The sequence below is a fragment of the Galeopterus variegatus genome, unplaced genomic scaffold (assembly GCF_000696425.1).
Source record: "Galeopterus variegatus unplaced genomic scaffold, G_variegatus-3.0.2 Scaffold2823, whole genome shotgun sequence".
Lineage (NCBI taxonomy): Eukaryota > Metazoa > Chordata > Mammalia > Dermoptera > Cynocephalidae > Galeopterus > Galeopterus variegatus.
Genome location: NW_007728934.1, coordinates 147,151 through 161,822, shown reverse-complemented (window position 1 = coordinate 161,822; position 14,672 = coordinate 147,151). Strand labels below are relative to the sequence as shown.

At 60.1% G+C, this 14,672-nt stretch overlaps 2 protein-coding genes across 2 annotated transcripts; one reads left to right on the top strand and one right to left on the bottom strand.

Annotated features, from left to right (window-relative positions):
• The first annotated feature begins 1,229 nt into the window (after positions 1-1,229).
• Positions 1,230-5,358, top strand: PYCRL (pyrroline-5-carboxylate reductase-like). Its single transcript, XM_008583079.1, has 6 exons — positions 1,230-1,239; positions 1,828-1,892; positions 2,338-2,517; positions 2,734-2,946; positions 3,452-3,544; positions 3,696-5,358. Exons 1-6 carry the CDS (start codon positions 1,230-1,232, stop codon positions 3,876-3,878), a joined length of 744 nt encoding a protein of 247 aa, XP_008581301.1. The 3' UTR covers positions 3,879-5,358.
• A 2,474-nt stretch (positions 5,359-7,832) lies between these two features.
• TIGD5 (tigger transposable element derived 5) lies at positions 7,833-10,617 on the bottom strand. Its single transcript, XM_008583078.1, has one exon. It carries the CDS (start codon positions 10,615-10,617, stop codon positions 9,358-9,360), a length of 1,260 nt encoding a protein of 419 aa, XP_008581300.1. The 3' UTR covers positions 7,833-9,357.
• Positions 10,618-14,672: the final 4,055 nt, after the last annotated feature.

Here is a 14,672-nt window from a genome sequence, read left to right as displayed (position 1 = left end):
GGCTACTCGGACAGGTGCGGTTCCGTGTGTGGCTCGGAGGGTGTTTCTCTTGTTCAGCGCTGGCCTGGGGCCGTCATCTGTGGGCCGCTGGCCTCGAGGTCGGGATGAGCGCTCTGAGCCGCTGGCTCTCTTTTGTCTGTGCACCAGCTCCAGGCCTGCTGGTGAGCTGCACGGTCCTCACCTCAGCGCTGTGGACGTGTGGAGCCGGATGATCTGTCCTGTGCGTTGTAGGGTGTTTAGTGTTGCATTCGGCTAGACGGAGAAAAGGGAGGCCCGAGCCAGCCGCTATTTCAGCCAAGAAGCTTTATTCCACCTGCGTGGAGGGGAGATCAAGTCATATCAGCTCCTACCCCCGTACAGACTAAAATGGTTTTATAGGGTTTGATTTAGAGGAAGGGCGTTGGGTGGTCGTTTTTTTTGTTTTTTTTTGTTTTCCCTATATAAAGATGACCGGTAAGGGGATCTCAACCCTTGGCTTGGTGCTGTCAGCACCACGCTCAGCCAGTGAGCCAACCGGCCATCCCTATATAGGATCCGAACCCGTGGCCTTGGTGTTATCAGCACCGCACTCTACCGAGTGAGCCACAGGCCGGCCCCTGGGTGGTCGTTTTTGCATAAGAATCTTTTGCACAGATTCCGGTTTTTCTTGGAAAGCAAGGGAGCAGGAGGCGGAAAGTTGATTAACCTGAGATAGGGAAGGGCAAGGGGCAAGAAGGTGGAGCGTTGCTTATCATGGCTGTGCTGATGTTAAGCCAGTCGTGAGGCCTCCCCTCACTAGATTCCAGTAGCACCACCTCCGAGTTGTGACAGCCCAAAATGTCCCCTGGGTGGGAGAGAAAAGGGGGACAAAATCATCCCTGGTGAGACCAGCGGTATACGGTAGGGGATATTAGTGCTACCCTAGTACTACTCTTCAGTAGTTAGAAACTCTGATGTGGGGGCCGGCCCGTAGCTCACTCGGGAGAGTGCGGTGCTGATAACACCAAGGCCGTGGGTTCGGATCCCATATAGGGATGGCCGGTTAGCTCACTGGGTGAGCGTGGTGCTGACAACACCAAGTCAAGGGTTAAGATCCCCTTACCGGTCATCTTTTAAAAAAAAAAAAGAAAAAGAAACTCTGATGTGCAGATTACGGGTAGAGAGAGCTGGGTGAAAGTCTCAGGTGTTTCACCTGTAATCCCTGGCAGTATCACCTGCTTCCCAAGGCTGCCCAGATTAATGAGACATGTATGTCGAATAGTACTGGCATGCGTGGCTGTCACTGTCATGGTTAATTGCTGTGTTCGGGGTGTATGTAATCCTGTCTTCCTGTTTGACCTTACAGAAATCTAAATAACCCAGTCTCCCCACCCCTGTACCCCACAAAAGCAGATGATTTCTACCAAATGAGCATTTAGCCTCCATTTGGACATCCTAGAACACATTCACCCCCTCCCGAGGAAGCTTGGCCCCCATCGGGCGTTCTGCGGCCAGTCAGCTGCCTTTGTACGCACTACACTCCCCCACCTTCAGGCCTGGTGCTCCACCTGGGGTATGCCTCTGAACCAACAGCCTAAGTGCTGCAGACAGCCTTCCCTTCCCAAGAGGCAGAGGCCCCGGGGATCTGTGTCTTCCTGGCCCCTGTATCCAGCCACAGGCAGGCGGCAGTGACTATCAAGTAGAATTGAATGGATCTGTTGTCTGGTGTCCGGTCAATGGAGCATCCCTGCTTTGTGTTCCTGCAGTCTCAGGCCAGGCTTGGATGATCCTGAGAGATGCCAGGCAGGCTCCTCCCTTTCCTCCTCCCACTCCCTCACTCACCCCTCCCGCCTCTGACTTTCTCTCCAGGAAAAGTGGAAGCTCAGCACGTGCTGGCCAGCGCGCCAACAGACAGGAACCTCTGCCGCTTCCGGGTGAGCAGGGTCCCAGCCTCTTCACGGAGGGGTGCTTCCTCTCAGGGGCCCAGGGTGGCTCTTCTTGGTTCCTGTTGCACCAAGACAGTTATCAGGGCCAGGAAAGTGTGGCTTATTTAGCTGAAGTTTGGAGACTGTCTGGGCTGAGCTGGGGAAGGGGGGTCAGCGGCCAGGAGAAAAGTCAAGGTTGTGGAGGGTTAGAGCTGAATGAAGGTATGTGTGAGCATGTGTGTGGTGCTGGGGTGATGGTCATGGGCATCCATTGGGGGCAGAGGGCTGGGTGAGTCTTGGGCATTGGGATTGGGGGGCAGGTATAGACACTCACAGTGGGAGAGGCCCACAGGGACCCATGGAAATGCAGGGTGTCCTCCAGCAGGAAGGGCTATAGGAGGGAGGACACCCTGCTCATGCAGCTGCTGGTCCTGGTCCTGGTGTCCCCGTGCAGGCTCTGGGTTGCCAGACTACCCACTCCAACCAGGAGGTGCTGCGGAGCTGCTTGCTCATCATCTTTGCCACTAAGCCCCACGTCCTGCCAGCTGTCCTGGCAGAGGTGGCCCCTGTGGTCACCACTGAGCACATCTTGGTGTCTGTGGCTGCTGGGGTCTCTCTGAGCACCCTGGAAGAGGTGAGTGCCCCTGGGTGTGAGACCTTGACCCTGGTATGGGTTATGCTGGCCAAACTCAGGTGGCTGGGTTAGGGCTCATTCCTGGTGCTGTGCCTGGAAAGCAGGAACTGGAGTCTGCAGCTGGCCGAGGTGTGTCAACCCAGAGGCTTGTTTTCTGGGCCTGCCCAGCAGGGCCCAATCCCACAGGCTCCCTGATTCTAACCTCTCTCTGGCCAGCTGCTGCCCCCAAACTCACGGGTGCTGCGGGTCTCACCCAACCTGCCCTGCGTGATCCAGGAGGGTGCCATGGTGATGGCGCGGGGCCGCCATGCTGGGAGCAGTGAGGCCAAGCTCCTGCAGGACCTGCTGGAGGCCTGTGGGCAGTGCGAGGAGGTGCCTGAGGCCCACATGGATATCCACACCGGCCTCAGTGGCAGCGGCGTGGCCTTTGTGAGTATGGTCTCACCCATCCCCCGGCAGAGGGGCCCTCCCAAGTCCCTGTGATGGCCTCTGCCATCAGAGTGCAGCCCTGGGCTGTGTGAGCTCTGCTCTCCCCTGACCTTCACTGCCTCGGTGAGCCTCTGAGGCTAGCCCCTTTGCAGATCCCTGGGTGCAGGCCTTGGCCCTGAGCACCCATGGCTGGTGCCAGCGGCGTGGCCTTTGTGAGTATGGTCTCACCCATCCCCCGGCAGAGGGGCCCTCCCAAGTCCCTGTGATGGCCTCTGCCATCAGAGTGCAGCCCTGGGCTGTGTGAGCTCTGCTCTCCCCTGACCTTCACTGCCTCGGTGGGCCTCTGAGGCTAGCCCCTTTGCAGATCCCTGGGTGCAGGCCTTGGCCCTGAGCACCCATGGCTGGTGTTCTGGGCTTCATTCCCGAAGGTTCTGAGCCTTCTCCTGGCTGGGTGCCATGTCCAGGGAGTGCTGGCTTTGACACCCCTCCCATGCTGTGACTTCAGGTGTGCACATTCTCTGAGGCCCTGGCTGAAGGCGCTATCAAGATGGGCATGCCAAGTAGCCTGGCCCACCGCATCACTGCCCAGACCCTGCTGGTGAGTGAGGGGGTCCCAGGGGAACGTTGGAAAGGTCAAGGCCTGTGCCACCTCCAGTAGACAGGAGAATGGCAGGCCCAAGAAGCCTGGGCCAACGTCGAGGCTGCCCTGGCTCCCCTGAGTCACTAGCCCTGAATGCCCTTCTCCCCAGGGGACGGCCAAGATGCTGCTGCAGGAGGGGCAGCACCCGGCCCAGCTGCGGACAGATGTGTGCACGCCGGGTGGCACCACCATCTACGGGCTTCACGCGCTGGAGCAGGGGGGGCTGCGAGCGGCCGCCATGAGCGCTGTGGAGGCTGCCACCAACCGGGCCAAGGAGCTCAGCAGGAAGTAGGGTCCAGGCTCTGGGTGGAAGCCACCAGCCTCCTTGCCCACTCGTGCCACTCGCAGCCCTCCCTTTGTCCTTTCCCTGAGGACTGTGGCTCTCCCTCCATCCTGCATGAGTGTCTCGAGCTGTTCCCACTCCCCCTGTACAGGGAAATCAGGGAACCCCACACCAAGGGGACACTCCACCCACTCCTCATGGGACAGAAGGCACCATGGTGGCAGCCTGCTCCTAGTGAGCCTGCCATAACGCGTGACATCGGCTCTGAGGGGCCAAGAGCTGGTATCTTGGTTGTGTGCCTGCATGGTGAGGCATTGGTTGAGGCTGCAGCAGAGCTGCAGGCAAGAGCAGCTGGATGGGCGGGCACCCTGTTCCCTCCTTGGATTCCCAATAGCTCTGTGCAGCTGTGGCCAGGCCAGCTCTCATCTCAGCTCTGGGGGGGACAGGGACACATTCAGTCTGCACAAGAGACCCCTTCCTCCTGGGGCAGAGGGGCCCCCTATAGGGAGCTAGAGCCACACCCTGCCAGCCCCTAAGAGAGCAGGTTGTGTGCTCTTCCCTCAGCCGAAGGGGCGAGGGCAGGAGCAGGAGCTAGAGCTGTACCTGTACCCCAGAGCCCACATGGCAGAGCTGTGCTGGGTTGGGGCTGCTGCCATGCTCAGGGCAGCACCAGAAGGGCGGTGGGCAGGTGGAAGGGCTGCTCGATGTCTGGGAGTGGGCCCTCTCACTCAGCTGGCTGTGAGCTCCCTCCTTCCCCCCGACCCTAAACTGGCAGGTTGCCAGGTGGAGCTGGGCCCTTATGACCCTCTGCTGGGTCAGGAGTCCTGGAGGGGCCTGTGGACCTGGCACCACCACACTGACTTGACTCCAGTATTTCCCTTACTGGACCAACAGGTCAGGAAAGCCAGGACCTGGGGGAGTGAGGCCATGGACTGAAGGCCGGGCTCTGGGGCCTTTGGGTGGGGAAGGCCCAGATCAGACCATCCGCAACTCTGCCCCCTACACAGGACACTGTCCCCAAGGCTCACCTGGGTCTCACCCCACCTTGCTTCCGCCCAGCAGCCTGGCAAGGCGGGGAGTGCTGTCAGTGTGGCTTGGTAGCAGTTCCAGCTGTGCCATTACCAGCTGCCTGACTTTAGGCGAGTTAATCCTGTCTATAAAACAGGGCTAAGGGCACCTAAACAGCAGGAACGGTTCCATCCCTCACAGCCACAGCCTCTCGTCCTCCACCCACACCCCCTCAACCCCCACACCCCAAAACCTGTAGCCTCTGCCTTCCCCCTAGTTGAGAGGTCAACCCCGTGCCCAGACCTCCCACCCCCAGCCTCCCCCAGCCTCCTCGGCAGGCAGACAAACAGGCAGGCTCTCAGTCAACCACCGCTGGGTCCGGCCCTGGCCCCGCCACTTGTCAGAAGTGTCGATCTAAGTCGGTTTCACGCTGTGATTTCCTCATCTGTGAAATGGGAATAAAGATACCGAGAGCACTGGGTGGGCTGACGTTTAATGGAGGCTGATAACGCCAAATCCCACGTGCCCAAAGCCTCACCTTGCTGAGGCCACAGGCAGTGTGCATGGCACAGGTTTCCCACTCTGGCTGCAGGTCACCATCACTGCCAGCTCTGCCAGCTTCCCCTGCACTGTGAGGGTCAATCCAAGGGCTGTGTGCCAAGGTGGGCAGGTTTGGGAGCCCAGGGTCTGGTGCAGGCTGCCCCTGCAGGACCTTCTTGGGCAGCGCTTCTCAGGGCCACCTGCGTTCACACTGACAGGGAGCCAGCCCATCTGCAAAATGAAATCACTGTTGAATATGACCCAACACCTGTCTCCCATCTCCCAACAGAATCCCTGGGGGCCAAGTTGGTGGGCTTAGCTTGGCAAGGCAAGAGACACCTCCATCACCCTGAGCAAGGGGCTTCAGTGGAAACCCAGGCCCAGCTGGTTATGACCTGTGACAAGGACGTTTTTTTTGAGGGAAAGCTCTGGGGAGGTGGGCAGAGCCATGATCTTGTGTCAGCTAGGCCTCTTCTTTGCCCTATACTGCAGACTAAAATTACTGTTTTTCATGATAGAAACTGGTGGATGCGATCATGGTGTCTTCTTTAATCACTATTGTCCCACTTTTATGCCCCTCCCACTCTTTTAATCTATGGGGTGTTTCAGATCCAAGCATTGAACCAAGAGTTACAAAAGTAGCACTTTAAAACAGGGACACTTCTGAAGGTGACATGTTCAACCTTTATTACATAAAGCGCCATTGGGCCCTTCCCATCAGGTGAACTCAGCCGTAAGCAAGGCGGGGCGTTAGAGGAAGGGACCCTCAACAGAGTGTAAGCCCCGCAAGCCCATGGTCCTCTCTTGAGGACACACCCTTGGGGTCAAGCCTCATGCTTGGGCACACTTGGCCAGGGGCCAGACTGTGCCCAGCTCCAGCTGAGCTCCCCATGGGCAATCCTAATTAGATAGTGTCAGGGCTGGGATCCACAGAGGACCAGCTTCCCCACCTTGGGGATCCTCTGCTTCCTCTCCCACCACATTCTGATGTTTCATTTGCAGCCCAGCTGACATCCAGGCAGTCACCTCCCAAACCTGCAGACCCCTGGGAGCGAGGTCTTTTCAACCTCCTGAAAATAGGTCGGTGGTGGTTTCCACAGAATCCTGCCCTCACTCATCTTTCTGTCCTAGATGTTTTCCCTTCCCCGGGCCCTCCCCCAAGCCCAGGAGGTCTGACAAGGACCCTGAGGCAGGGGCCACCAACTGGAGGAGCAGTGGCTTGCCTTGAGCCTCGCCATGGCGCCATGCACCGCAGGCTGCACTTCCCAGGCCGCAGGGCGCCCCACAAGAATGAATTACAGCTTTAATTACCTCACTCTGTTATCACAAACCACAGGGGCGAACTCAAATGCCCACGGGCCAGCAGGCAATAGCCATGGGGCAGACCAGGCAGGGATGCACCTGAGAGCACGCCGCCCATCTAAGGGTTCCTGCCACCCAGCCCAAGTCCACTGCAGCCACAAGCCCTGGGCTCTGCCCCACACCTCAGACTGAGCTGAGCCCACAAAGGTAGGGTGACTGTGAGCTCCTGGCAGAACTGGGACTGGGGTCCCAGGCCCTACCTGCCATCTGCACAGCTGCAAGCCCAGGGCCAGGCACCCAGGCATGGCAGCCTCTTCTTGAGCAGGGCTCAGTGGCCTGAGCCTGTGCCCCGCGGCACACATGGGGCCACCAGTAGGTCCCGTTCTAGAAAGACACCTTCTGAGCCCTCTCATGAGGGGTTTCCCAGCCCAGCATATGCTGGCAGCCAGACCCACACTTAACAGGAAGCTCCTGCACCTGCCTTGTCTATAGAAAGTGACCATTTAGGACCACTTCCTGGGTGTTGGGTTCCCAGATGAGAGAGGGATGGGACCAGAGAGGCAGGCCAGAGCACTCACTCTGACCCTCGCTGTCCTAGACACCCACACAAGCCTCCCTAGGCCCGTTGGGTTCCCAGATGAGAGAGGGATGGGACCAGAGAGGCAGGCCAGAGCACTCACTCTGACCTTCGCTGTCCTAGACACCCACACAAGCCTCCCTAGGCCCAGGAGTCTAACAGAAGGGCTGAGACAAGAAGGTTGGAGATGGAAACCTCGCCAGCGGAGCAGCTCTGAAGAGAAGTCAGGCTGCAAGACAGCTACCAGAGGCCACCCAGGCTGTGTCAAGGCCCAGGTGTGCAGTCCTCACCTGGCGTGTGTGGCTGAGACCACCTCTCCCCACAGCCCTGGGTGCTGGGACACTGGGGAGGCTGATGGCATAAAACCAGACTTCCTGAAGTCCAGCCCTGCTGCTCAGGTCAGACCCAGGGCTGGCCCGGCAGGTCGGGGCGGGGAAGAGAAGTGGCCAGAGGGGCCTCAGCAGGCACGGGGGAGACTGCTGCCCTAAGCCCGCTAGCCCAGCCTCGATTCTCCTGCTCTCAAATTCTCCACACCTTCCCTCAGCTCTCAGATTTGAGAAAGAAGTTGTTTTAGTTGGGGACAGTTCCAAGGAACTGTTTGTTCTCGGGCTTTTGTGGAAACCACTCTCGGGGGCTCCCTCCAGCTCAGCTGCCAGGCCGGTGCACACCCTTTCCTTCTGTGAATGGGCGGGCCCCTGCACTCAGGATCCTGATCAGAGGATACTCCTCAGAGGGGCAGGTGAGGACAAGGCGAGAGCGTCGGGAAGCAAGCGGCCTCTCCAGAACCAGTCCCCTGCCCCTCCCAGGGCTCAGCAGCACTCTACAAAAGCAGACTCCCTTCCCCCCAACAGAGTCACAGGCATTTCTCAGCCCCAGACCACCAGCAGGACTCTGAATTTAGAACTGGAAGGAGCAGCAGAACCATAGAGAACTGAAGTCGCTGGAGCCCTTTCCTCACTCTTTCAAACTGGGCCACTAGGAAACAGCTCCTCAGCCACATCTGGGCCGGGCCAGGAAAGGCAGAAAAGTGGGGGTTGAGAGAGCTGGGGCAGAAAGAGCCCACGGGGGCCAGCACTAAGGCACTGAGGCACTGAGGATCATCCCGTGGTGGCTGTCAGTGCCCGGGCCTGCTCCTGGGTACATCAGGTGGCTCCAGTCCCTGGACTGGACAGTGCCTGTAGCTGATGGGTAATCAGGGGAGCCTGTCCTGCACTGGTGAAGTCACCAGGGCCCAAATCCAGCCACTTGCCAACCCCATAGAAGAGATCTGTTCAGAACGGAATTTTCTGAAGGAAAACTAAAAGTCTGAGTGCAACAGAAATCTACACACCCTGTTGCCTCAGAACCCCAGGAAGCCCGAGAACTGGGCTCCATCCGACCCTCCCCACTCCACCATGATGCCCCGAGACCCACCCCCAGGTGGGGGGCTAGGTCTGGACTAAACAGTACCTTCAGGGCCTCCGGTCTCCAGAGCAATGGCAAGGGGCAGCCTGGAGACCACCCCACCCTGCCCTGTTCTCACAGCCCCCTCTGAAGAGTATCTTCTAAAAACGGATTTACTCTGTTAAGAAAAATAAAAAGTGGTGTGCTTCCCCACTGAGATGACCGCTGTGCTGTGGCATGGGACCACGGAGCACCAGGGCTGGTGTTAAGCCCTTGTCCAGTGCACATGACGGGCGGCTGGGGAGGGGAGGAGGTGAAGACGGGCTTGGGTCTGGAGGCCTCGGCCCCACAAGGACCAGAGGGGGAGCACAGGCCACTCCTCTCTGACAGGTGCTGTGCTTCGAGTGCTCAGCGTGCACGAGGGGACCCCACAGTGTGCTTGCCCAGGGAGGTGTTCGGGCCAGGGGCCTCTCTTGCAGCTATCGCCCCAGGAGACTGGGGGACTGGTGGGCAGCACTGCCTTTCACCAACAGAGCCTCTCCAAGCCAGGCTGAGCTTGGATCCCTGTAACTCCCTGTACCCACGTGGTGGGCCCCCCAGGGAAGGAAGAGGAGGGGAGATGGGAGACTGTGTCCCTTCCCTCCAAGTGCAGCAGGAGAAGCCACTGGACCAGCACGATCACACACCATCATCAGGGACAGCGGGGGAGGGCCCGATGCCCCCCAGCCTCCGCGCCATGCTGATGAGCGAGCGCAGTTGCACCAGCCTCAGCGGCCCCACCTCCCTGGGGTCCTGACTCTCCAGCCACCGCAGAGCTGTCTCCAGACCCCGGATGGCCTCCCCAGCGGTGGGCACCGAGGCCCCCCCACGCTCAGAAGCCTCCTCCTCCTCCTCCCCGCCCCCCATACCAGAAGGCAGGCTGGCTGGGGGCGGAGGGGCTGCAGGGGTCAGCGTGGGGGGCCGCGGAGGGCCCGCCTCCTCTCTGCAGCCCTCGGGCAGGCCCCCGTCATCGTCCAGGTGCAGCCACTCTGCTACCTCCTCAGGGGCCAGGCGGTTGTAGGCCAGAGCCGCCAGATGCGTGAGGTCGCTGAGCACCCTGCTGTGCTCGGCGGCCTCCGCGGCCTCCTCGGCCTGGCAGGCAGAGTGCCCAGCGCTGCCCTCGGTGGGCCGGGGCTCGAAGGCGGCCCGCAAGCCCAGCAGCCAGCAGCGCTCGATGCTGCCGGCCTGCACCAGGTCCCAGGAGAGCCCGGCCAGGTAGAGCATGTCCTTGAGCATGAAGCTGCGCATGAAGTCCAGCGGGGAGCCGCCGGCACAGGACACGGCCAGCCGCAGCAGCTCCCGCTTGTACAGCTGCTTGAAGGCGGCCACCACGCCCTGCTCCAGCGGCGCGGGGATGTGCGCCCGGCCGCTGCCCTTGCACAGAAACAGCACCCGCACAGCACCGTCCGGCGTCTGCAGCTCCTCCGGGGAACCCAGGGGCTCCGGCCGGCACCGCCTGGGGGTCTCTTCGCTCTCCTCCAGGGCAGGGATCCTAGTGGCCAGGCTCGGGCAGGGCGGGTGGGCCACCAGCAGCACGGCCTTCTGCTGCAGACAGCTCCGGCGCAGGTAGCGCCTGACGCCCGGGACGAACTCCTCGAAGAACCAGCCCCGCAGCAGCGGGCGGCTGAGCCAGGCGTCGGGGCTGTAGCGGTAGGAGGCCGGGAACTTGTCCTGGTTGTGGTGGCGCAGGCTGGGCGGGTCGGGCAGGTGCCCGATGACCAGCGGCTTCAGCTTGTGGCTGCCCGTCAGGTTGGCGGCCAGCAGCACCGTCACCNGGCGGGGGTGGCCGGGGGCTGCCCGCGCCCCGGAGGGGCCGGGCACCGGCCTGGTGGAAGCCCCCGCCGGGCCGCCGGGGCCTGGGGTCTCTGTTGGCCTCGTCTCCGTGGATGGCGAGAACATCAGCCTCACATGTCGCTCGGGAATGTAGCCTTGCCTTCGTCTAGCACGTGTTTATTAAGCATCTACCGCACGCCGGACTCTGGGCACAGAGGGGATAGGCACGGGGGCAGGGCCAGGGCAGTTTCTGGAAGGTGACGTCAAAGCCAGCCTCCGAAGGGCGCAGTGGTGCTGTTCCTAGTAGGCACGCACTTTCAGAGACTGTAAGTGGAAGGAAGAAGGCAGAGGGGGTGGGGTGGGGACCTGATGGGACATCAGGGCTGGTTTCCAGAATGAAGGGCCACCCCGCAGCCAAAGAGCTATTTGTGTAGTTAAACTTTAGTGGTGGTTCCTGCAACTCACCTCTGGGGGAGATGGGCATGGCAGGTCAGCTCGCGTTAGAAGGCTCCTGCAGTTCTGACCATCCCTGTCTTCTGGCCTCCATGGGCCTTTAAGTAGGCTGGTTCACACGCGGGTGGTCATTTTCTAAGCCCTTCTGTGTGCCCAGCCCACTGTTGGGGATGGGGGTGCAGCAGAGGCACCCTCCTGGACAGGGTAACAGGCAGATGTGACAGGAGCCCTGAGTGTCTCCTAGGCCTTTTTGCAGGGGCTGTCTGGGCCCAAACCAATTCCAAAGGGCAGCAGAGCCCAGGATCCATCTGGAGGCAGGCTGGGGGTTGGGGGATGGTCTGAAAGAAGGGCAGGTGCCCTTCCAGGCTGTGCGGTGGCCAGCCGCACGGGCGTCTGTTTCCTCATCCTGCAGCGGGGGGCAGCAGTGTCTCTTGTGGGCTGCTGGGTTTCACATGAACAGCTGGAGTGTGCTCTCCGCCAGCGGAGCCACCTTCTTGCCCTTGATGTGCTCGGGATGGCTTCCTGCCCTCTGGAGGATCCTGCTGCAGGGCCCGCCCCTGGGCTTTGCTCTTGGGGAGCCAGTGAGGCTGCAGGATTTAGCACGAGTGTGGGCACATGTGCTAGACAGGTGTTTGGTGAACAAAAAGAGTGCCTCTGCTGTGCTGTGTGCTGGCGTCAGCATTTTGGGGAGCATTTGCAGGGTCCTTGTCCTGTGCCAGTGTTGTAAGATGACAGGCGTGTCGGAAGCTGGTGGCAGGGAGACAGGCAAAGGATGGGTGTTGGAGCTTGCCACAGGTCCCCAGCTTCTCGCCTCACTGATTTTGCAGCCTTGGGCGGCCACACAGGCACCCAACCTTAGTTTCCTTGTGTGTAAAATGTCACACCCCTGTCCCACTGTGTGAGGTCTGGCATAGGTGTTGACAGGTGTGTGTGGAAGGGTCAAGGCATGCACAAGACTGGAGTTGCCCAGAAAGCACCGTGGCTGGATTGGGCCGAAGTGGTTGGGTCAAGCCAGGGCACCACGGGCTGAGACAGAAATAGAATGGATCTACAATGGCATTTAAGATGACATTGTTGGGGCTGGCTGGGCCTGGGGTGAGGTGGCTTGGGCTACTACAGCATCAACCATCTGGGTTTGAGGTGTGCAGAGCTTCTTTCGTGCCTCAGGACAGGTTAGCACTTGAGTAGAGCTGGAATGCCTAGCAGTCAGAGGCAGGAAAGTGGCTGTGTGGGAATTGGGAGAGTTTTTGTCCCTAAGAACCCAAAGGCATCGCTCCTGTGTGCACATAAGTAAGGCTGCCCTAGTCACGTTTCAAGTGCTAGAAGCTACGCCTTTGGGCACTGAAGGTATAGAAAGTTCTACTAGGCAGCTGGAGACCTCAGGCCAGGCTAGCCAGTTGAGCCCGCAGGCAGACCCCATGCCCAACCCACCTCATGGACAATCTGGGAGCCGTGTGCGTGCGTGCGTGTGTGTGTGTGTGTGTGTGTGTGTGTGTGTGTGAGAGAGAGAGAGAGACATGGACAATCTGGGAGCTGTGTGTGTGTGCAAGAGGGTGTGTGTGTGTGTCATGGACAATCTGGGAGCCGTGTGTGCGTGTGTGCGTGTGCGTCACATGGCTTCCAGAGGAGGGAAGGTGGTGTGGAGGGCAGGGCCTAGGGAGCCAACTTTTCCCAGAAACCTTCCCCATTCACCCAGGCACATGGAGACCTCCAGGCTGTCCAGCACCTTGGTAGGCACAGCTCTGTCATGCCACGTCCTCACCTTCCTTCAGGGCCCATCTCCAGCCAGCAGTGTCTTTGGCGGGGGTTGCTGCCAGATCCTGCCCTGGCAGTGCAAGAACTGTCCCCTCCCACCCAGGTTAGAAGAGGCCATGAGGGCCCTGTGCCCCCAGTCTCCCTCTTCAGGGCAGATAAGGCCTGACCACAAAGGCCCCGCACATACTTTGGAGCATGCGTCTGCCTTAGCTGTGACTGGCCAGTGGATTCATTCAGCAAGGATCTCCTGAGCATTGCCCACACCAGGCCCTTGGCTGGATGGCCCCACAGGGCTGTATTGGGCACCTCTCACCAGGACCAAGGGCCCATCCAGGCCTGGTCTGCATACTGGCTGCCTGCACCATGGGTCCTATTGGTCCGGCGGGGCAAGATCCCTCACAGGGCTTCCTAGGGCTCAGGTCCCACAACACCCTCGAACTGTGGCCAGCTAACAGGCTTGGTGCTCAGCTGGCACTGTCCACCTCTCACAGGAGAGGTCTTGATGGGCCTGACAGGCTAGGGCTGGGCCCTGGTGGTGGGCCCTGCAGCCTGGTGGTCCAGCCTGCTTCCAGCAGCAGTTGGGGGCACTCCTTGGGCCATTTTCCCTCTGGTCCTCACTATGTGTTGTTGAGGCTGCTTCTCTGGCAGCTAGTTTTCTTCTCCTTGCTCTTTCGGCAAGCTTTTGCTACAGCCTGGATAAACTGCAGGAGGGAAATAGGAGCTGGCCATTTTCATAGGAATGCAGTTGTGGGAAAAGATGTTCCTGCTGGGGGCTAGAGACGCACGCGGCTTCTTGCTTCTGGGCTGCTCTTTCTGGACAGCTGTAGGCATGGGTTTGTGTGTCCTTAAGGGAGGTGTTTAAACTCAGACTCATTCTTCTACTAGGATAGATGCACAGTCATCCCGCGGGTCCTCCTGGCACACTCGCTCAGGGGTGGGTGGTCGGGAAATCCAGAGGTGGGCTCAGAGAAGCTGGAGGCAGTGCTGGCTGTACAGGAAGCTGTCTGCCAGGTGACAGGCCTGGCCACTGGATCCCCAATGTGGCTCACTGTGATGTCTGTGGAAAGCCCTCCTCTCTGCGGGGGAGCCTGCCGAGCACCCCCTTTTCTGCTCCCTTGGGGCAGCTACCTCCCCCTCATACTAGGTCCTTGTGTCCACCTGGGTCCTGCAGGGCACCTGGTGACTCCCTTGCTCAATGTGGGGTAGACAGGCAGGCAGGGGCCCAGGGGGCAGAGCTCCTGTCAGAGAAGGACAACTGATCTCTAGGGCTTTCTGGTTTCTGGGTGGATGGGGCTCCTGCCCAGTCCCACCCCAGGGCAAGGCAGAGTGGCTGGGTCCTGTGAGCTGTGCCCCAAGGTGGCTGTTGTGGGACCGGGGCAGGTCATCTAGTGTATCTAGCTGAGTTGTCAACGTGGTGAAGGCCCCATCCTTTTGCGTACCAGGGGAGAGTAATTCTGGGAGGACTTTGTGTCCCTTGAAAGGCTTTTGCAGCCCATGCTGGAGCCCTTGGGTGACAGCCCTGCCCGCCTGTTCTCTTGCCCTCCACCCTGATGGTGGCCCCTGCTGAGGGAGAGGCCCTGTCTCAGTAGGGGCAGTTGGTGGCTGCTCAGCTCCTCGAGGGTCATCCTTACCATCTTCCAGGCCTCCTCCAGCAGCCTAGACCGCATGGCAGAGCAGGCAGGGACTCGGGGATCCCCTCAGCAGCTCCGGGGGGTTACTCGTGGGTGCTCGGTCACCCTGTCCCAGATTGCCTTGGGCATGGATGAGGACAGGGTGGGAGAGGGTGGCTCAGATAATGGTCCCTGCTTGTCCCCCAGGGCCTGCCTGGGCTCCAGCTAACGGGAACCCCAAGAGCTGCCATTTGAAAGGTTGGTGGAACAGTGCTGCCTTGAGCACGTGGATCCGGCCACTGCCTGGGCTGTGGTGGCGGCAGGTCTGTCTGGTGTCCTTCTCTCTGCACCAAACTCACCTCC